At 52.1% G+C, this 22,425-nt stretch overlaps 1 protein-coding gene and 1 long non-coding RNA gene across 3 annotated transcripts; one reads left to right on the top strand and one right to left on the bottom strand.

Moving 5' to 3' along the window:
• Positions 1-893: 893 nt before the first annotated feature.
• On the bottom strand, positions 894-5,152 carry S1PR5 (sphingosine-1-phosphate receptor 5). Of its 2 annotated transcripts, none has more exons than XM_013054153.2 (2): positions 4,614-5,152; positions 894-2,960 (listed from the first exon to the last, which is right to left on the bottom strand). In XM_013054153.2, the coding sequence occupies exons 1-2, from the start codon at positions 4,781-4,783 to the stop codon at positions 1,754-1,756; spliced, it is 1,377 nt and encodes a 458-aa protein (XP_012909607.1). In that variant the 5' UTR covers positions 4,784-5,152; the 3' UTR covers positions 894-1,753. The 2 variants fall into 2 exon arrangements, with proteins under 2 accessions (XP_012909607.1, XP_004748491.1); XM_004748434.3 differs by lacking the exon at positions 4,614-5,152 and adding an exon at positions 4,184-4,310.
• Positions 4,557-16,921, top strand: LOC106005435. The gene is made up of 3 exons (XR_001178779.2): positions 4,557-4,690; positions 9,046-9,289; positions 16,143-16,921. It is a non-coding gene; the product is annotated as an uncharacterized LOC106005435 (long non-coding RNA).
• The last annotated feature ends 5,504 nt before the right edge of the window (positions 16,922-22,425 follow it).

The following is a 22,425-nucleotide window of genomic DNA, read 5'->3' as shown; positions in this document are numbered from 1 at the left end:
AAAGCAGTGCTAAAATTGTATATAAAAAAAGAGAGAAGTGTTTACCTGTCAGCTCGTTTATCCACAGAATAGCTCTGGAAATTTCCAAGGATTCCCCACAGCAACCGCGTCCTACAAGGGGAACTGGTGCTTTTCGAATTGTGTAAAATGTGAACAAGAGACTAACTCCCTTTACCATCATCCTATCAAACAACCAAACAATGGAGTGAGCTTCAGGTTCCCTTAGAGAATAAAGGAGCCTGGGGTCAGGGGCACCAGGCCCAGTGGGAAATTAGGTCTAGTCCTGGGAGCGTCCCAGTTTCAGTATGTTTGTGTTCCAGGAAATAGGTTGGTTTCCGGTGCATATGGCCCGCAGGGACTACCTGAGCGTGGCCAGTGGACACTCGGGCCCCCAGGGTGAGTCCGTGGCCCCCAAAACACACTGGGGTCTTTGCAGCTGCCTGCAGTTACACGGGTCTCCCGGCAAGTGGCGCGTGGTAGTTTGAGCCCAAAGCCCCCTGCCCCTCCCCCGGGCCGCAATGCAGCACTGGGGTCAGGAATGCGTCTAGGGACAGCTGGTACCCAGAGCCAGCATGCCTGGAGCCTTTTATGGGCACAAACAGGCCCCTGGTATCGCCCCCAGACAAGAATGCAGACCACTCAGGGAGGGAGCGTCTGCCCTTGCCATGCCCCTCTGAAGGAGCCAGACACTAGTCTAGGCCTGCACCCCTTAGGGCCTGGGAGCCTGGCAGTCTGGGCTAGTAGCCTGGCTCCCACCACTGGGCCAGGTACTCACTGCTCAACTGTCAAGAGGAAAGCTGCCTTTCAAAGTTGCAGTAAGGGTGCAGAAAAGGTGTGTCCTGGGCCTACCACTGTGGGGACGACTGGCCCTGCACAGTAAGCTGTAATTGTTCTTATTATTTTATTAGGTTTTTAATTTTTTATGATATGACACCACACTCAAAGAAATCTTGTTTCAGATAGGAACGGCTGTCTTCCACAGTCAAATTTTAGTGTAGGGTGCCGTGTCTTTAACATTCCCTCCTCTAAACAGGATTCTTTTCTTTCTCTCATGCCTACACTCAATTCCTCAGTAATTCTGTCCACATAGCCTGAGCCCCTATCGTTGCTCCTCTGGGCCAGTGCAGGCACTTTCACCTTTTTCTAGCTTCGACCTTCCCCCTTTACAGAGATCTGTGAGCATCTCAAGCAAATCAAGTCCAAGGTCTGCCTCCCACGTCACTCAGAGTAAAAGCAAAGTCCTCCACGGAGCCCACAAGGCTCTGCCCCATCATATTCCTGCCGTTGTTTCCTCCCACTACCCTCCCCCGTTGTTGCTCCAGCCACGAGGAGATCTTCGCTTTTTTGAGAAGGCACAGGCATGTTCTGGCCTCAGGACCTTTGCACTGCCGTTCCCTCACCCTGCAACGCTCTCCTTTCAAGTGTTCCCAGGGCAATGACGGCTCAGCTTACAGTATATGTCACACTTCTGCAGTGGAGCATCCCTTGACCACCATGGAAGGCATCAGCTGCAATTACCTCCATGATTTCTTCACTGTTAGTGCCTGTGTTCCCCATCAGGATGTCAATGCCACGAGGGCCGTGATTTTTGTCTGTTTCACTTACTGCTCGGAGGTTTAGCGTAAATAAAACACGTTTCCCTTTGTCTCTTCTGCCGCCACCATCTTCAGCTGCTTTTCCTAGCAATTCATTATTTAAAAAGAAAAAGTCTGCCAAATGGCCCTTAGAGAGGGTAACGGCAGGCCAAAAGACATCAGTCGGCGGCCGGTGCAGGTACCAGGGTCCGGGCGGCTAAGGGCGCCCCAGGGCCGCCAGCGGAGACGCTCGTGTCCAGCCCGTCCCGCTGCGGGGATGAGCGCTCGGAGCGGCTGGAGCTGCCATCCAAGCCAGGGGGCAGCCAGCGGTTCAGGCCTTCCGAAGCCCCAGCGGGGCTCCCGGAGCCCTGGGAGGCGTCCTGCCTTCTGCGGCAGGGGCGACGGCCGCAGCAGACCAGGCGCAGGAGAGCGAAGCGCAGGTCGCGGTTGGTGAGCGTGTAAATGATGGGGTTCAGGAGCGAGTTGGCCATGGCCAGGCCCAGGAAGGGGTCGGCCTGCAAGAGCACCGGGCAGGCGCGCGCGGGGCACGCCACATCGAGCAAGAGCAGCAGGAAGAGGGGGCCCCAGCACGCCACGAAGGCCAGGAGCACCACGGTGAGCGTTCGCAAGAGCGCCAGCGAGCGCGGCGTGCGGCGTGCGCGGCCCGGGGCGCCCCCGGGGCGTCCCCGCAGGCGCCGCGCGTTGGCGCGCACCTGGCAGTAGATGTGCGCGTAGAGCGCGCAGATGGCGGCCAGGATGCCGAGGAAGGCGAGCACGCAGAAAAGCACGTAGGCCTTGGCGTAGAGCGGCAGGACAGTGGAGCAGGTGTCCAGGCGGCCCAGACAATTCCAGCCGAGCGCCGGCAGCAGTCCGAGCAGCAGCGACACGCCCCAGGCGGCGGCCGCCATGGCCAGCGAGCGGCCCCGACGCGCGGCGGGCGCGGGTCCTCGGCGGGCCATGGTGAGGCGGCGCTCGAGCGCGATGGCCAGGAGGCTCAGCACGGACGCGGCGAGCGCCACGAAGACGCCACCTTCACGGGCGAACCAGAGCGCGGGCGACAGGCGCAGCGTGAGGGGCCCCGACAGCAGGATGTTGGCGGCATAAGCCGCGCCCGCCAGCAGGTCGGACAGCGTCAGGCTGCCCAGGAGCAGGAACATGGGCGCGTGGAAGCGCGGGTGGCGCCCCAGCACGAACAGCACCGCCAAGTTCTCGAGCACGATGAGGGCGCACACCGCCAGGCACACGACGGCGTCTGCACGCAGCCCCGCGCCCGGCTGGTAGCGCGCGCCGCGAAGCTTGCCCGTGTAGTTGTAATGCAAGACGATGACCTCGCTCACCGGCGCCGGCCGCAGCAGCCCCGACTCCATGGGCCGCTTGCCCCGAAGGCTGCGGAGAGGTAAGGGACAGCGTGAGGCCTGGGGAGGTAGGTGGGCACGGTAGGGGGCTCGCAGTGTTGGGGAAGGTGCAGACACAAAGACACGCCAATAATATCAGGAGGGGACACAGCGACAGAGTCCCACAGGAAAGGGACACTAGTAAGTCACACATAATCGGGGATATCCAGGGGGCAGATTCAATCATAAGCAGACAGGGACGCACACACGAATGCAGTGACACGGCAAGTCCTTGACAAGGACTTGTACTCACAGTCACACCCCATGGGGGAAACAAGAAAATATATTCACACAGGAGCGGAGCAACATAGCCAGAGTCACACAGGGACCCAAATTCAGCCACAGAGAGGGTCTCACCCACTCGTTCAGGCCACAATTTCACAGCCTCCACCCTCAGCTAGCGCGGGAACCCGGAACCTCACAGTCTATGTGAGAAAGTTGTCTGTCCTCCCATTTTAGAGGCAGAGCCTGAGGGCAGCAGACAGGATCCAGATGGCTTTTGCAGAGGGGTGCACGTGTCTTTACCGTGTAATAATACTTCCTGCCCAAGACTTCACCCTCTAGTCCCCTCACAGGTCTCAGTCCCAGTTTACAGACTGGAAACCGTTAACTCAAAAGTTCCTCGAATAAGAAGGGGACACGAAGGTTTTCATGTTTCAACACAAATACAGCTCCTCAGAAATGCTCAGACAGTCAAGCAAGTCCCACTTAATGGATGAGAAAATCGAGGCTGGGAAGGGGAACGGACTTATTTGCACAGGGCAGGAAAAAATGCACCCTGGCTGGCATCGGTTGCCCTCGGGGAACCTGGCGCGAATACAGACCCAGGGAGTCACGGACTCAGCCGCGGGGAGGGAGGCATCAGATCCGTGCGGACACGGGTGACGCTCTGATGCGGACACAGAGCCAGAGGCTCACAGCCTCGGTATCTCCCCCCTCGCCTCGGAGTCCTTGGAAACAGGACTGAAGTAGCGAAACTTGCAGTGTGTCCGGGAGAAGAAGAGGGCGAGGCCAGAGGAGTCCAGGCGACCCTTTTCCTATCCCTGGCCCCGGCATCCAGCCCGGGAGTCTCCGCCTTCCCTCCCACCCCCGCCACCCGCTTCCCCTGAGGCTTCCGGGGAGATACAAACAGGGGAACCGGGGGAGCGGTCAGGGCAATCCCCTGCGGGCCGGACTGAGCCCCGCGCCCCTGGAGACCGAGCGCAGTACACTCACCCCGCGCCCTGGTCGTGCGCCGGCGGCAGTTGCTCTGCCCGGAGCAGAGTGAGCGGACGCGGCTCCGGGGGCGGGACCGGAGCTGGCAGGCGAGGGGGAGGGCCCACGACGCGGACCTCTGGCGGTCGCCAGCAGTGGCCCCCTCCCCTTGGGGCCCGGGCACCCAGCCCATGGCTGCCAGCCTGTGCCACCCGCCGCGGCACCGGAGCGCGCCCCGTCGGCGACTGGCACCGGCGAGCCCTTGGCTCCCCCCTCCGGGCCTGAACTGCTCCCAGGGACCGCTCCGTCGCGGTAGGAGGACCCGGGGAAGCGGGAAGGGGAGGTTCTCAGCAGGGGCGGTCGTAGCCTGAGCCTCTTCCTGCCCCCCATCAGAGGGGTCCCGTCTGTGCTATGGGGCCTGGACACTGGTCCCTGCCTACTTCCCGCCTACCTTGCAGCTGAGACTCCGGGATGCACCCCGAGAACGCCCCCGTCACGCCCCGTCGGCGACGGACCCCAGGCTCGCAGGTTAGGAGGGGTCTTCAGCAAGGCGACAATAGCCTCAGTCCCTGGACCCCAGCAGTCACCTTCGGGTGGCTCCGGGCGCTGGGCCTTCTCCATCCCTCCTCCCCCGGCTCCCACGCCTGGCTTAGAGGGAGTTGGGGAGGAGCAGGAGAAGGCAGGATTTTGGTGGGAACCTCCTTCTCCCCAAATGAGGAAGTTCTGGCTCCCCCACACCTGGTCTCTGCTACCCTTACTGCTCCCAACGATGTGATTTACTCATTTAACATGTTTCTGGGCTGTGTCCCCACCAGAAGGTCAGCCCCCACAGAGGCAGGGCCTCCCCTGCAGGGGCACAGCCCAGGCCCAGTAAGTTATCTGCTGAGCGAGTGAATGAATGAATGAGTGTGCTTCTATGTGTGGATCTCATTCATCAGATCTGGGGTCTGTCTCTCTTTCTCCTGGTCTCTCTCCTGTCTCTCTGTCTTTGTCTACGTCGCTCTCCCACGCCTCTCCCAGGCTTCCGCTTCTCCAACGGGCCAGTCCCAGCTGGCCCCACACCCCCACTCCCAGTTCCCAGGAGCTCCCCCACCCTCAGACCAGAGGCTCTAGCCAGGAAGGGGGGACTGGGATTGGTGGCTGCCCTTTGACTCATCCATGAGGAGAGGATTGGGGGGTGCCCCCCCCCCCCCGTGAGGGATAGAGAGGGGCACCCAGGCCTGGTCATAGCCCCATGTACCCCTTGGGGATCCCTGAGGCTTCTACCCCACACTGTTCCTTGGGGAGACAGAAAGGTTCCCACTTGCTCCAACCAAAGACACACCCAGGGCAAGTGCAGCCAGTGGGGCCGAGGTGGGGGGATGGGGAACACCTGGGTGGGGGTGCCCCACAGCCTGGCCTTCCAATCCAGCAGAGATGAGCCCTGAAGATTCCCCAGATGCAGTGGGACCAGCCAGATGCTGGATAAATGACCCCCTTCTGTGAAAGGGAAGCCGCACCCTTCCTGGGAAGGTGGCCTCCTCACACCTCCCTGGGCTCTACGCTGTCCTGGGCCCTCCCACCGCCACCGCCCACTCGCAGGGCCCCTTTTCTGTAGACTAGGACCCTGCCTTCTCCAGCTCTGTGCCTCCACCCCTCTCCACCATTCCACACCTGTGGCCACAGTTCTTTTTTTTTTTTTTTTTTTAAAGATTTTATTTATTTATTTGACAGAGAGAGATCACAAGTAGGCAGAGAGAGAGGAGGAAGCAGGCTCCCTGCCGAGCAGAGAGCCCGATGCGGGACTCGATCCCAGGACCCTGAGATCATGACCTGAGCCGAAGGCAGCGGCTTAACCCACTGAGCCACCCAGGCGCCCTGTGGCCACAGTTCTTAATACCCAGATCAGGTCGGGCGCCTGGGTGGCTCCATGGGTTGGGCCGCTGCCTTCGGCTCGGGTCATGAGCTCACAGTCCTGGGATCGAGTCCCGCATCAGGCTCTCTGTTCAGCGGGGAGCCTGCTTCCCTCTCTCTCTGCCTGCCTCTCTGTCTACTTGTGATCTCTCTGTCAAATAAATAAATAAAATCTTTAAAAAAAAAAACAAAAACCTAGATCAGGTCCCTTTCCTGCTCTAAATTCTCCCATGGCTCCCAAGGTGACTCGAAGTAACTGCCACTGTGCTCACCACCGTCCACATGGCCCCGCTCTGTGTCTCCTTACTTACTCCACTGCTGTCCCTGCCTCCAGCCACCCTCTGTGTTCCTGTCCCAATGGCCTCCGACCGATTCCTCACACAATTCAGGACCCTTGCTCTTGGGGATAAGTCACCCTTTCCCCCAACACTTCCCAGCTGGTCACCTCCTCAGAGAGGCCTTCCTTGGTCTCTCCCCGTCCTCCCCAGTCTCACATGGTATTTGGCACCGTGTGAAACTACCTTATTTATTTTTTGACAGGGCCCATGGTGTGTCTGTGCCCTAACCCACAGGTCCGGGAAGGCAGAAACCCTGTCTGTCCCTCTGGCCCGGTGTCATCTAAATAGAAAGGGTTCAGAGTCTGGCGCCAGGCTCAGCTACTCCGTAGTCTAGTACCGTGGGCAAATGAGCCTCAGTGGCCTCATCTGTAGAATGGACTTAATAACAGTGTCCTCTCTGAGGGATACTAAAGAGGAAAGATATGATTAGAACAGAACCAGATGCGGCGCCTGGATGGCTCAGTGGGTTAAGCCTCTGCCTTCAGCTCAGGTCATGATCCCAGGGTCCTGGGATCCAGCCCTGCATCGGGCTCTCTGCTTGGCTGGGATCCTGCTTCCTCCCCTCTCTCTCTCTGCCTGCCTCTCTGCCTACTTGTGATCTTTCTTTGTGTCAAATAAATAAATAAAATCTTAAAAAAAAAAAAAAAACAGAACCAGAATTTAAAAAAAACAAAAACAAAAAACAGAGCCAGGACATGTAGTGAGAGCTCCATAAATGGTGGGTACTCTGGATCAGTACTGTGTCCCTGAAGAGGAATTAGGAGGGGCCTCAGCTCAGGCCTCATGGGCCTTAAGCGCCCCCCACCCATCTTTCCCACCCACCCCCCAGCCCCAGCCCCAGTCAAGCCCGGTCTCTTCCCCAGGGAAGGGCAGCTCAAGCCACAGCCCGCGCAGCTGATGCGTGCCCGGGCGGGCACCCACCGAGCAGGTTCTGCTCCCAGCGCCCTCCCACGGGGGCTGCCCCGCCCGGGTCAGCACCCACTCTCAAAGGAGAGTCGGCACCAGCGAGAGGAGAAAATGCCCAGTGCTGTGGTCTCAAACCCCCACCCGCCTCAAGGGTTGCAGGACCGCAGCTGGGGTGGGGGGAGGTTCCATTTCGCCCTCTCCACCCCATTTGCACGGATCGATCTTGAGCCCTGAATGCCGTAGGCAGGGAGGAGCAAACTGACAATTCTCCCCCAAGCCCCCCTGCCCTGGCCAGAGACCAGAGCAATCATGGTTGGAGGGGGGGCTCTTAAACTGGAGGCCCAAGGACCCCAGGTCTGTTCGCTTAGCTCAGAGGCCTCGCATTCAAACAACCGGCAGACCTGCCAGGAAACACTGTGCTTTAGCTGGTAAATCTGTTGCTTGCAGGGGTGCAGGCTAACAACTCGGGGACTATTTATATGCCAGTGTTGAACCAGCAAGTACATAGGTGCAGAAGGAAGCTGCGAATGAGCAAGGTGGGCGCGCCTGGCTGGCTCAGGCGGTGGAGCGTACCTGCTCTTGATCTCAGGGTTGTCGGTTTGAGCCCCACCTTGGGTGTAGACATTACTTAAAAATAAAATCTAGAAAAAGAAGAAAGGAAGGAAGGAAGGAAGAAAAATGGTGCTGAACTGTGGTTAGCAGTATGGTGTATTCATTTTATTTTATTTTTTTAAAAGCTTTTGTTTACTTATTTGATGAGAGACGCAGCGAACAGCGAGAGAGGGAACACAAGCCACCGGAGTGGGAGAGGGAGAAGCAGGCTTCCTGCCATGCAAGAAGCCCGATGTGGGACTCATCCAGAAGCCCCTATCATGACCTGATCCAAAGGCAGACGCTTAACAACTGTGCCACCCAGGGGCCCTGATGTATTTATTTTAATAGGCACAAGGGGTGCCTGGGTGGCTCAGTTAGTTAAGTGTCTGTCTTTGGCTCAGGTCATGATCCCGGGTTCCTGGGATGGAGCAACAGAGCATGCTCCTTGCTCAGCAGGGAGCCTGCTTCTCTCTCTCTGGCTCTGATGCTTCCCCTCCTCATACTCTCTGTCTCTCTCTCTGACAAATAAATAAATAAAATCTTTTAAAAAGATAGATATGAAAATAAATATAAGTGTGTGTATACATGGGTTAGTAAACACACACATATTTCCTGGCACTGTCTGCTGAAGGTTTGGAAGCATTGATACCCCAGGAAAAAATGAATATACTCAGCCCCCAGGTCTTTTTTTTTTTTAAGATTTTTATTTATTTTACAGAGAGAGAGAGAACAAGCAGGGAGAGCAGCAGATGGAGAGGGAGAAGCAGACTCCCCGCTGAGCTGGGAGCCGGATACAGGGCTCCATCCTAGCACTCTGGGATCAGGGTCCGAGTACAAGGGAGACACATAATGACTGAGCCACCCAGACGCCTCAGCCTCCAGGTCTTGCTCTCTAAATACCATTTTCCGGGGCGCCTGGGTGGCTCGGTGGGTTAAAGCCTCTGCCTTTGGCTCAGGTCATGATCCCAGAGTCCTGGGATCAAGGCCCACATCGGGCTCTCTGCTCCGTGGGGAGCCTACTCCCCCCCCCACCCACCTGCCTCTCTGCCTGCTTGTGATCTCTGTCAATCAAATAAATAATTAATAAATAAATAAATTTGTAAAAAAAAGTTTAAAAAAATTAATAAAAATAAATACCATTTTCCAATACAGGGACCCAGGGCTGGAGAAATGGCTGATTCTAGGGCTAGAGCCGAGAAAACACCACACCAGTCTGGAGACACTTCCAGCGGCAGAAAGTACTTAAAACAAGCTGGAAGGACTCGGAAGCCAACCTCAAAGAACTCTCCTTGGCCACAGCTGGAACAATTCGAGAACAAAGTGAATAACCATAGCATTGGATTATGACCCCAGTGATGAAATCAAGTCCACACGAGTCCGTACTGATTAAAAATACGTGAGTAAATCCATTTAAAAATGGAGGAGAAGGGCTCCTGGGTGGATCCGTCGGTTAACCCTCTGCCTTCGGCTCAGGTCATGATCTCAGGGTCCTGGGATCGAGCCCCGCATCAGGCTCTCTGCTCCGCGGGGAGCCTGCTTCCCCCTCTCTCTCTGCCTGCCTCTCTGCCTACTTGTGATCTGTCGAATAAAAAAATAAAATATTTTTTTAAAAAATGGAGGAGAAGGGACAAATGTCCCTGACAGGAGACTTTCAATTAATAAATGCAGAATGAGAGGTGCCTGGGTGGCCCAGTCGATGAAGTGTCCGACTCTCGGTTCTGGCTCAGGTCGTGATCTCAGCGTCATGATCAAACCCCGCTTGGGGCTTCGTGCTTAGCTCAGAGTCTGCTGGTGAGTCTCTCTCCCTCTCCCTCCCCTTTTGCTCCACCCCCCACTCTCTCTCTCTCTCTGAAATAAATAAATAAAATCTTTTAAAAAAATAAATGTAGAATGAACGACGAAAGTAGAAAATCGCCATTAGAATGCCACAGTAAATGACTGCAGGAGGCAGAAGCCACTGATGGATGAGAAATTTAATGGACAAAATTTTAAGGAGAAACAGGACATTTGCATAGCCTCAGAGTTTCTACACCTAAATATCTCTTAACCACCTTGATGTCTTTTTTTTTTTTTAAAGATTGTATTTATTTATTTGACAGAGATCACAAGTAGGCAGAAAGGCAGGCAGAGAGAGGGAGGAGGAAGCAGGCTCCCCACTGAGCAGAGAGCCCGAAGCGGGGCTCGATCCCAGGACTCTGGGATCATGACCTGAGCCTAAGACAGAGGCTTTAAGCCACTGAGCCACCCAGGCACCCCACCACCTTGATGTCTTGTGAGGTGCCTGGCTGGCTCAGTCAGTAGAGTGTGCGACTCTTGGTCTCCAGCCCCACAGTGGGTATAGTGCTTACGTAAAAAGAATGTTTTTTTTTTTAATTACCTTGATGGCCTTAATCTTTGTCCACAAATTATTTAATTTAATTTAATTTGACAGAGAAAGACCCACTGAGAGAGGAAACACAAGCACGGGGAGTGAGAGAGGGAGAAGCAGGCTTCCCATTAAGCAGGGAGCCCAGTGCGGGGCTCAATCCCTGGACCCTGGGATCATGGCCTGAGCGGAAGGCAGATGCTTAGTGACTGAGCCACCCAGGTGCCCCATCCACAAATTCTTTTTTTTCCCCCACAAATTCCTGATAGTCCTTCCCGTAAGCAGTGGAGTTAAGTTGCCCCCTCCTTGAGAGGGAATGAACTCCAGCTTTGGTCCTAACAGCTAAAAGTTGGCAGCAAGCAAGGCGTCCTTCAGTAGGGGAGTGGATAAACTGTGGGACATCCACACACGCTAAACATTATTCAGCGCTAAAAAAAAAAACAAAAAAAAAAAAACAACAACAACAAAAAAAACGAGCTATCAAACCATGAAAAGGCAGGAGGAAACTTAAATGCATATCACTGAGTGAAAGAAGCCAGTCAGAAAAGCTACCTGTGAGGCGCCTGGGGAGCTCAGTTGGTTGAGAGCTCTTGGTTTCCGCTCAGGTCATGCTCTCAGGGTCATGGGATCAAGCCCCGAGTCCAGCTCTGCGCTCAGCGAGGAGTCTGCTGAAGATTCTCTCTCTCCCCCTCCCTCTGCTCCTCCTCTCTCTCTCTCACACACACACATAAATAAATAAAATCTTTTAAAAAAGAAAAAGAAAAGGCTGCACGCTGTTTGACTGCAGCTCTAGAATATTCTGGAAGAGCCAAAAGGGTGGAGACAGTAGAAGGCGCAGGGGTTGGCAGGGGTTACGGGGTGGAGAAGGTTGCCTAGGTGGGGTGCATTGGATTTTTATGGCAGTGGGGGTGGGTACATGTCATTTTACGCTGATCCAGACCCAGAGAATGGAACAGCCCAAGAGTGAAGCCTAATGTCAGCTGTGGACTCTGGGTGACAATGACGTGTCATGGTAGGTTCACTAGTTCTACATGCCGTGGGACTGTGACGTGGCATGTTCACTGTGGGGGAAGTTGTGGGGGCATCAGGGTGTATATGGGGGGACTCAGGACTTTGCACTGAATTTCAGAGCTCTGAAAAATAAGTTTATTAAGTTTTTAAAACACCTCTGCCATTTCAAGTGGACAGATGCTCCAGGGCCACGCCCTCTGGTGGCTTTGGAAATACGGATTGCCAGCCTGACCGAAGATGTTTTGAGTTTGGGACGCCTGACTGAGATGCCAGGGACAAGGACTTGGGGGCAGACCGATGGCAGAGCCATTTTCAGGTTCCAGAACCTCTGCACTTCAGTCTCCTCCCCTGAGCATAGGGACACACACTGCCTTCTCCCTGCCCCGTTAGGGCCTCACCTTCTGGTGGTGGGATCAAAAAACCCATAGACAAGGTAGTAAGTGGATTCCACATAGTGATGTGTGCTATTAATCAATTAGATATCATGGTGGCATAGGAGAGTGACTGGGGACCATTTCAGATCCGGAGAGCCGGGCATCCCTCCTTGAGGCGGTAAAGGGAGCTGAGGTCAGCAGAAAGGGGGTTCCTAGCAGAGGAATCATCATGAGCAAAGCCCTAGCATACTCCTTCTACTTTTTATCTCTTAAAAAGATTATTTGTTTATTTATTTGACAGATCACAAGTAGGCAGAGAGAGAGAGAGAGAGGAGGAAGCAGGCTCCCTGCTGAGCAGAGAGCCCATAAATATGGGGCTCGATCCCAGGACCCTGAGACCATGACCCGAGCTGAAGGCAGAGGCTTAACCCACTGAGCCTCCCAGGCGCCCTACTCCTTTTATTTTTTAAAATGAGAGGTGACATTCACATAACATAAAATGAACCTTTTTAAAGGAACAGTCCACTGCCTTTGACACATTCACAAGGGTACGCAAGCACCACCTCTGTCTAGTTTAAACAATCAAAAAAAACATGTCATCACCGCAGAAGGAAACCACACCCATTAAGAAGCCATTCCTCATTGCCTCCTCCCGGGATACTTCATGTAAATGGAATCATGCAATCTGTGGCCTTTTTTTATCAGACTTCTTTCACTTGGCATCCTGTTTTTTGGGGTCCTTCCAGCTGTTAAAGGCACCAGGAGTCCATTTCTTTTTATGGCTCAATAGTATTTTATTGCAGGGCACCTGGGTGGCTCAGTGGGTTAAGCCGCTGCCTTCAGCTCAGGTCATGATCTCAGGGTCCTGGGATCGAGTCCCACATCGGGTTCTTTGCTCGGCAGGGAGCCTGCTTCCTCCTCTGCCTCTCTGCCTACTTGTGATCTCTCTCTGTCAAATAAATAAATAAAATCTTTTAAAAAAATAGTATTTTATTGCATTTGTGGACTTCTTCTTAAAGGTTCTAAAAGGCTCCTAGAAGAGACTTCCAGTTGGCCGGGAAGGGGCGGAGGAGGCAGCCTTGTGCTGGGGCATCACCTTGTCTCGAGATGCTGGGCAGGTCTTGGGCAGTCAGATGACTCTCTCTCCTCACCTGCTCACCTCAGGCCTGGCCTGCTGGCCAGGGGGAGAAGCTGACCTCATCCTCCCTCGCCTGCGTCCCCAGGTACAGCTCAGGTTAAACTCCGGCCATGACTTCAAAATCTGTTGACGTGGGTGGGGGTCAAGTCCTCGGGGAGACAGGAGGAATCAGGCCCTGTTCTTTCCCCCGGGCCGCCCCTCGAGGTACCCTCCAACCTACACTCTCTCACTTCCCAAGCCCTAGGCTTGGAAACTGGGAGTCAGCACCTCCCCTCTCTTGCCCCCTCACACTTAGACATTCATTTCACAGACTAGGTGGAAGGGAAGGAGAAAGAACAGCTGGGCCGAAGCAGTCGATCAGCACAGGCAAAGGCCTGGAGACCACAAAGAATGGGTGTGCAAAAGAAAAGGAAATGAGGTCAGTTAGTGGGAGCTTGGCTTAGGGGAGAGGAAAGAAGAGAGGGGTGGGGGTGGTTTGGGGGTGGGGGTAAGGGTCAGGTCCAGCGGGGCCCGAAATGCCAAGCCTCTGCCGTCTGACCACCACCTCCCTAGATGACGGGCCAAACCTCTCTGATCTCAGTCACCCCCCTTGGTAAGCTGGGGTCTTTCACACAGAGGTCTTGTGAACACGGATGCAGTCATCGGGGCCGTGTTGACACCTCTCCCGACAGCAAACCATGCTATAAATGTCAGCATGTTTTAACGGCTTTACTGAGACACGATTCGCCTACCATACAATTCACCCACTTAAAGTGTGATTTTGGATTTCAATGGTTCTTGGTGGATTCGCAGAGCGTGTTCCCAGTCCCCACATCTAATTGTGGAACCCTGCATCACTCCCAAAGGGAACTCCGTACCCCCTGGCCATCACCTTCAGTTCTCCCCTCCTTGCGTCCCCTTGCAAACCACGAATGTACTTTCCTGTTACTGTGGATTTGTCTGTTCTTGACATTTCCTTCCAATGGAATCATGTGATACTTTGTATCTGGCTGGCTTCTTTCACTCAGCTGAGTGTTTTGAAGACTCAGCCATGTCGCAGCATGAATCTAAACGTCATTCCTTTTTATGGCTGGATAAGATGTCAGGGTATGGATTTGCCACGTTTCGTTTTTCCACTCATCAGCTCGTGGGCATTTGGGTTGCTTCTCCTTTTTTGGCTAGCTAGGAAAATGCTGCTATGAACCTTCACGTGGAGGCTTTTTGTGCGGATATCTATTTTTGTCTCCATGGGGTATATTCCTAAGAGTGGAATTGCTGGGTCAGAGGGTAACTCTTTAACGTTTTGAGGAACTGCCAGACTTTTCCAGATCGACTGTGCCATTTTGCATTCCCAGCTGCAACATACACGGGTTCAGACTTCCCCACATCCTTGCTAATGCTTGTTGTCCATTCTATTATTATTATTTTAAGATTTTATTTATTTGTCAGAAAGAGAGAGCACACAAGCAGGCAGAGAGGCAGGTAGAGGCAGAGAGAGAGGCAGGCTCCCCGCCGAGCAAGGAGCCCAATGCGGGACTTAATCCCAGGACCCCAGGATCATGACCCGAGCTGAAGGCAGAAGCTTTAACCCACTGAGCCACCCAGGCGCCCCTTGTTTTTTGCTACTGTTTTTTTTTTTAAAGATTTTATTTATTTATCTGTCAGAGAGAGCGAGCACAGGCAGAGGCAGAGGCAGAGGGAGAAGCAGGCTCCCCGCTGAGCAAGGAGCCCGATGTGAGACTCGATCCCCAGATGCTGGGATCATGACCTGAGCCGCAGGCAGCCGCTTAACCACCTGAGCCACCCAGGCGTCCCTTTGCTACTGTTTTTAATGATCCACTCTTCACCGTAGTCCATCCTTCCTCCTGTCCTTCTGCTCACAGCTCTCCATTACTCCTTGGTGCCCTTTGAAGAAAGTTCAGAGAGTCCTGGCCATTGGCGTTGGCTCTCCCCACTGCCACCTCGCCTTCCCCCTGCTTCACACCGTAACTTAGTTCCTGCCTCTGAATGTCCAAATCTGGCAACTGCTTCTCAAGGTCAGAGAGAGGCAGGCTGTGGGGTCAGGCAGTTAGGGGCTGGAATCCTGGCTCTGATGATCCTGGGTGGATGAATTCACCTCTGTGAGCCTCAGTTTGCTCATCAGTTAAATGGGAATCAGATTATTCCCTCTCTCATTGGGTTCAATGACTTAGTTGATGTCAACTCCTTTTTTAAGGTTTTAATTTTTTAAGTAATCTCTATACCCATCAAGCTCGAACTCACAGCCCTGAGATCAATAGTCCAACACTTGGATGCCTGAGTGGCTCAGTTGGTTAAGCAACTGCCTTCAGCTCAGGTCATTATCCTGGATTCCCAGGATCAAGTCCCTTGTAGGGCTCCCTGCTCAGTGGGGAGTCTGCTTCTCCCTCTGACCCTCTCCCCTCTCATGCACACTCTCTCTCATTCCCTCTCTCAAATAAATAAATAAAATCTTTAAAAAAAAAAAAAAGGCCCACACTCTACTGCTTAAGCCAACAGACGTCCCTCATGTCAAATCTTTAGTCCAATGTCTAGCATTGAGTAGGGGTTATATCGATCAAGATTTGCTTAGTTGGCAGTTCCAGAAAAAAAAAAAAATTATGTTCAACTGAAAAACGACTGAAACTCATGTGAGGAAAAGGAAGAAATGAATTGGCTCCTGTAACTGAAAATCTAGGCACCTAGGAGTTGTGTTGACTTCAGGTACAGTTGGATCAAGAAGCTATATAGTGTCTAAGGGAAACTAACTTGCTGCCTCCTGGCTCTACTGGGCTTTCATCTCATCAGGCTTCCGTGGGACAGTAGAGATCGTGTCTGGCACCATAGATCCGTGACTCCCACTCAGCAGCTACTTGGAAAGAGATACCCAACTGCCCCAAGGTTTCAACAGCAGTCCTTGTACTGCATCATCATTGGTCCAGCTGGAATCACATGACACAACCAAACCAATGGCATGGCCTAGGGGATGGACTACTCTGATTGGCTGGGTCAGAGAGAGGTCATTCCAAATTTGTCAGCACACCTCCATCTGAGCCAATATGAGTCCTGGAGCCCTGGTAGGTTGTGTTTCAGGCTTCTGAGATGGGAAGGCATGAGGCGTTGGAAAGGTCAGGGGTTACATTTATGGAGTTCCGTTGGGGATAGCTGAGTTTGAGGTGCCTCTAGGCCATCACACGGTGCCCCTGAGTCATCAGCTGGGTAGGAGACAGCAGTCACCGGATGTCTTGGTGGCTCGCATTCTTTTTATTGCTTTTATGGGAAGGTAATTTCATCTCCCTATGAAGGATACAATTGGAAAGTGTAATTATTATGATGTATAATTTCTCCACCTGGAGATAATTGCCTTTTTTTTTCTCCTTCTCAGAAGTTCTGGCAGCACATCTCAATTCAGCTTTCCAAATGACCACACCGTCCAGAGAATGGAGAGGAAGTGTGCTCTTTTCTTCCTGGGTTTTTTCTGCTGGGCAGTTTCTCCTGCCACTGTCCCGCGGGAATCATCTTCAATTCCTATATTGGGACACCTGTTTCCTCAATCTTGAGTCTTCCTTTTTTCTTTTTATCTTTCTTCTTTTTTTTTTTTTTTTTAATTTACTCCCTTGTTTTGGTTGAGTGCATCCTGCAATAACTTTCTAAGAACATAAGAGCACGGGAGATGACATTTTTTAGTCCCTCTGCGTTTTGAAATGTCTCTGCCTGCTCCTTGCACTTGGTCACTATTTTGGCTGGAAATAGGGGTCTGGGTTCGAAATCCTATTCTGTCAGAATTTTGAGGCTACAGATCCATTGTCTCTTTATTTCCAGTGTCTTTGAATTTGCTGCTTGTGCCACCAGGAATGCACTCCTTTCCTCCTCATCCTTTTGATACCACAATGGTCATTTCAAGGGTAAACCAATAGCTCTGGACGGAAAAACCCAGCCAAGTCCATGACTGCTTTGACCGATTCTGGCCATCAAATGCAGGTGGAAGCGGAGTCACTTCTGTACATCAGTCACTTCTGAGCCGAGGCATCGAAAAGCCCACACATGCTTCTCCGGTCTCCCTGGACGTGTTTGTTCCTGCAGCAAAACTTGACTTATGCTGGGGCGCCTGGGTGGCTCAGTGGGTTAAAGCCTCTGCCTTCCGCTCAGGTCATGATCCCAGGGTCCTGGGATCAAGCCCCACATCGGGCTCTCTGCTCAGCAGGGAGCCTGCTTCCCTTCCTCTCCCTCTGCCTGCCTCTCTGCCTACTTGTGATCTCCCTCTCTCTGTCAAATAAATAAAATATTTTTTTTAAAAAACTTGACTTATGCTAATACAGAGTGCAGCATGAACGTGGCTTCCTCAGAGAGATCTTCCTGGGTCTCAGTGGCTAAACTAAGATCACTTCCCCTATCACCAGCATGTATTTCCTGATGTGACCCTTACTGCTATCATAACATAATATTGTTATTTGTGTAACAAGTTCAGCATCCATCTCCTGCATCCCTCCACCAAGACCCTGAGAGTAGAGAGTGGTATTTGGTTTACTTACCCAGTGCTGGAGCTTTGAACCCAGACAGAGCCTGGCCCATAGTAGATGTTCAGGATCTATTTGTCGAATTTATTTGTAGTCAATTTTTGAAGATTTTATTTATTTATTTGACACAGACAGAGAGCACAAGCAGGGGGAGCAGCAGGGAGAGAGAGAAGCAGACTCCCGCCAAGCAAGGAGCCTGATGCGGGACTCGATCCCAGGACCCTGGGGTCATGACCTGAGCTGCAGGCACACACTTAACCTTTGAGCCACCCAGGCGTCCCTCTCACTCATACAACTCTTGATGTCATAGCAGCGTGAGGGACAGCCCAAGATGGCCTCAAGGAAGCAAGGAAGTTTGACAAGGAGCGTGATTAAAGGTGAAAAAGCATCTGCATGTTTCATTTTCTTCAAGAGCACCTAATGCACTCTAGCAACTGCTCAGCCGGGAGGGATGTCCAGGGCATGATGTAGTTCACTGAGGGGCCTGGGAACAGGGGAGAGAGAGGCCCAGCGGCATGCTTGGAATTGCTCAGAGACCCAGGGGGAAATTCATGCAGCCTCACCAAGACCGAGATGCAGTCACCAGAAGAGAGTCCTGCCTTACGGGACTCCGCGCCAAGTGCAGGTTGGCGTCTGGGCCCTGACGTTAGCATACGGATTCACTCCTTTGGCTTTGCTGGACCATCACCGACATACAACAAACCGCTGGCACTTCCAGTGTCCGGTTCCTCGCGTCTTCTCCAGCCTTCGGAATGGGCAGCCTCCCTCATACAGCCGTTCGGGTGGGTTTGTAGTGGGAGCTGGTTGTCCTGTCGTTTTGCATTTCCCTGGGGGCTGCTGCTTGTTGACAATCTTTCCTGTTGCTTCTTTGGCCTCTGTGTATCTTTTATGAAGAATCTGTTCAAAGCTCTTGCCGGTGTTTTTATTGGGTGGCTTTCCACGTTTTCAGTGCGTGGGGGGGCGCCTGGGTGGCTCAGTCCGTTACCCTGATCGGCGGGGAGTCTGCCTCTCCCTTCCTCTGCCTGCTGCTCTCCCTGCTTGTGCTCTCTTGCTCTCTGTCAAATAAATAAAATATTTAAAAATAACAAATAAAATTTTTAAAAAGAGTCTGGTGACTCTGATGATTAACCCTGGGGATAATAGATAATAGTTGATCCCCTGCTGTATGACCTCTATATCTGAAGGGGGATAAATGAGTGTGCCTACCTTGGAGGGTAGTGTTGAGTGTTAAGTACTTTAGACAGGTCAAGTCAGGGGCACCTGGGTGGCTCAGTTGGTTAAATGACCGACTCTTGATTTCCACTCAGGTCACAATTGCAGGGTCATGAAATTGAGCCCCAAGGTGGGCTCCACGCTCAGCTGGAAGTTGGCTTGAGATTCTCTCTCTCTCCCTCTGCCCCTCCCCCTCTTATAAATAAATAAGAAAAAGGACAGGTATGGGGTGCCTGGGTGGTTCAGTGGGTTAAAGCCTCTGCCTTCGGCTCAGGTCATGATCTCAGGGTCCTGGGATTGAGCCTTGCATCGGGCTCTTTGCTCAGCGGGGTGCCTGCTTCCTCCTTTCTCTCTGTCTACTAGTGATCTCTGTCTGTCAAATAAATAAAATCTTTTAAAAAAGGAAAAAGAAAAAAAGACAGATAAAGTCAGTAGGGAACTGATCTGGAGCCCTAGAGAAATCAGCTGTGGAGACTCAGAGACAGCTGGGAGGGGGCATTGAGGATGGTTAAGTGCTACAATCATTTAGTCATTCAACAAACAGCCATTGTGTGTTAGCTGTGTTCCAGCACAAGAGGCATAAGGGAATGGAGATGTCTGGTTTCTCCTGTCATCGCTAGCTTTAGGTGCCAGCGTGTTGTAAGGGACGATGGATGTTCTTGAGAGAATAGTGGAATCAGGAGAGTCATAGCTCTTGTCTATGGGGCTTTCACTCTTACAGGGGCCCCAGGATTCATGAGCGATGACACAGTGCATCAGGAGTTATTACAGCTGTGGTCAGGGGGAGACCGAGAACAGATAAAGGGCCCTAGCCCGGGGCACCTGGGTGGCTCAGTCAGTTAAGTGTCTGCCTTCTGTTCTGGTCATGGTCTCAGGGTCCTGGGATTGAGCCCCACATCAGGCTCCCTGCTCAGCGGGCTGCCTGCTCAGTGGGAAGTCGGCTTGTTCCTTTCCCTCTGTCCCTCCCCACCCACCTCCCCCCTCCCAGCTCTTGTGCTCACTCTCTCTCTCTCCCTCTCTCTCCTTCTCAAATAAGTAAATAAAATCTTTGAAAAAAATAAAATAAATAAAGGGCCCTAGCCCCATGGAGGTCAGGACAGGCCTCAGGGCGGATGATGGGCAAGCTGAGGCCTGAAGGGGCGGAGGCATCAACAGGTGATACTAGTTTCCCACGCTTCCGTAATAAACTACAACAAAGCGGTGGCTTGAAACAGAAATGGATTCTCTCACAGTCCTGGGAGCTAGAAGTCTACATTCAAGATGTCAGCAGGGTCACGCTCTCTCTGAAGACGCCAGGGGAGAAGAGAGACTGCTTCCCTGCCTCTTTCCTAGCATCTGGCCGTAACTGGCATCTTTGTTTTATGGGTGACTAACCCCAGACTCTGCCTGCATGGTTCCTTGGCCTTCTTCCTGGTGTCTGTGCCTGTCTGTCTTCTCTGCTTACAGGAACACGGGTCCCTAGCCTTCTTGGATCCAGGGCCTACCCTAATCCAATATGACCTCAGGTTTCTGGGGTTAGGACTTCAACATATCTTTCTGGGAGACACAATATAACCCCAAGGCAGGCTGTCCTGGGACAATACTGGGATTTGGGATCTGAAGTTGGCAGCAGACAAGTTTGGGGCAACCCAGGTCGGGGGCGTCCTTGGGGTGGGGGTGGCTGGCCACTGGTTTGCTTAAGAGGATGGGCCATTGCAGGAGGGGGAGGGGGGATGGAGGAAGGGAAGAAGGAGTAGAAAGAGGAGGGTTAGCCCAGATGGAGATACAGAGCGGGCCCTGAACAGCTCCCGGGGGCCAACTGGGATTCAGGCAGAGGTTGTCCAGGGAAGGAGGGACCCAGGGGACCAAGCGCATCTGGGATGTCATGTGTCTGGACGTGTGCTGTGGTTGTATTTCCTGCACTGTCCAATCCAGGAGCTGCTGGCCACACCGGGCTGGGGAGCACCTGAAATGTGGCCAGTCCAAATTGAGACGTGCTATGGGTGTGAAATACACACAAAGCAGCTTTTGCAGACGGTGCCAAAAAAGGTAAAATAGCTCGATAATCATTTTTTATACTTAGTACATGCTGAAATGATAATATTTTGCGTATATGGAGTTAAATAAAAAGTACTGTTAAATATAATTTTCGGGGCGCCTTGGTGGCTCAGTTGGTTAAGTATTTGCCTTCAGCTCCGGTCGTGATCCTGGGGTTCTGGGATCAAGCCCTGTGTCACGCCCTTGCTCAGCGGGAAGCCTGCTTCTCCCTCTGCCTGCTGCTCCCCCTGCATGTGCTCACTCGCTCTATCAAATAAATAAACAAAATCTTTTAAAAAACAAATAAACAAACACTTAATTTTACCTAAACAAATCTGGTTTAGTGGGTGGAGCGCGCAACTCTCGACCTCGGGTTGTGAGTTGAAGCCCCACATTGATTGTATAGGTTAGTTAAAATAAAGGGGGTGCCTGGTTGGCTCAGTGGGTTAAAGCCTCTGCCTTTGGCTCTGGTCCTGATCTCAGGGTGCTGGGATTGAAACCCATATCGCGTCTCTGCTCCCCCCTCACCCCTCCTCTCTGCCTACTTGTGATCTCTGTCTGTCAAATAAATAAATAAAATTTAAAAAAATTAATAAAATCAAAATTAATTTTATCTGCTTTTTAAACTTTTTTTAAAAAAGATTTTATTCATTTATTTGAGAGAGAGAGCACATGAGCAGGGGGAGAGGGAGAAGGAGAAGCAGACTCCCTGCTGAGCAGGGAGCCCAATGTGGGGCTCAATCCCAGGACCCTGGGATCATGACCCAAGGTGAAAGCAGACACTTAACTGACTGAGCCACCCAGGTGCCCCTAAATTTATTTTTTATTGAGATATAATCAACATGTAACTTTGTATTAGTTTCAAGTGTGCAACATGATTTGATATTTATATATATTGCTAAATGATTGGCACATTAAGTTTACTTAATATCCTTTACCTCACATAGTTACAAACTGTTTTTCTTTTTTTTTTTTTTAAAGATTTTTTTTTAATTTATTTATTTGACAGAGAGAAATCACAAGTAGTCAGAGAGGCAGGCAGAGAGAGAGAGAGGAGGAAGCAGGCTCCCTGCTGAGCAGAGAGCCCCATGTGGGACTCGATCCCAGGACCCTGAGATCATGACCCGAGCCGAAGGCAGCGGCTTAACCCACTGAGCCACCCAGGCGCCCACAAACTGTTTTTCTTATGAGAACTTTTTTTTAATATATAAGATTTTATTTATTTATTTGAGAGAACAAGAGCCAGAGAGCATGAGCAGGGGCAGAGGCAGAGGCAGAGGGAGAGGGAAAAGCAGGCTCCCCGATGAGCAGGGAGCCAGATGTGGGACTTGATCCTAGAACCTGGGATCACGACCTGAGCAGAAAGCAGATGCTTAACCATCTGAGCCACCCAAGCACCCCAGATTTTACTTATTTTTTTATTTTGTTAATTTTTAAAAATATTTTATTTATTTATTTGACAGAAATCACAAGTAGGCAGAGAGGTAGGCAGAGGGGGCGGGGAAGCAGGCTCCCCGCTGAGCAGAGAGCCTGATGTGGGGCTCCATCCCAGGACCCTGAGATCATGACCTGAGCTGAAGCCAGAGGCTTAACCCATGGCCACCCAGGTGCCCCTATTTTTTTTTTTTTAAATAAACTCTACACCCAACCGGGGTCTCAAACTCACAACCGTAAGATCAAGAGCTGCACTTTCCACTGAGTGAGCCAGGCACCCCTAAGATCTTTTTATTTTATTTTATTTATTTTAAAGTTGTATTTATTTAAGTTACAGCTACACCCAGTGTGGGGCCTGAACTCATGACCACGAGATCAGGAATCCCAAGCTCCACCTGCTGAGCCAGTCAGGTGCCCCACGTCTGGCCTTGTTCGGATTCCACCTGTGAAAGCCTGCACAGTATTTGCGTTTCTCTGTCTGACTTAATT

Source organism: Mustela putorius, unplaced genomic scaffold (genome assembly GCF_011764305.1).
Source record: "Mustela putorius furo isolate JIRA1106 unplaced genomic scaffold, ASM1176430v1.1 tig00000095_pilon_pilon_pilon, whole genome shotgun sequence".
NCBI classification, from domain to species: Eukaryota; Metazoa; Chordata; class Mammalia; order Carnivora; family Mustelidae; genus Mustela; species Mustela putorius.
Note: the sequence above shows the minus strand (reverse complement) of the source record. Positions and strands in the feature narration are given on the sequence as shown.

Bases quoted from the DNA above. Each gene is read 5' to 3' on its own strand.
- S1PR5 (XM_013054153.2), bottom strand. From the start codon at position 4,783: ATGGAGAAGGCCCAGCGCCCGGAGCCACCCGAAGGTGACTGCTGGGGT. The intron at 2,961-4,613 runs GTAGGCGGGAAG...ACCTCTCCGCAG, and splicing joins CCCGGAGTCTCAGCTGCAAG to CCTTCGGGGCAAGCGGCCCA.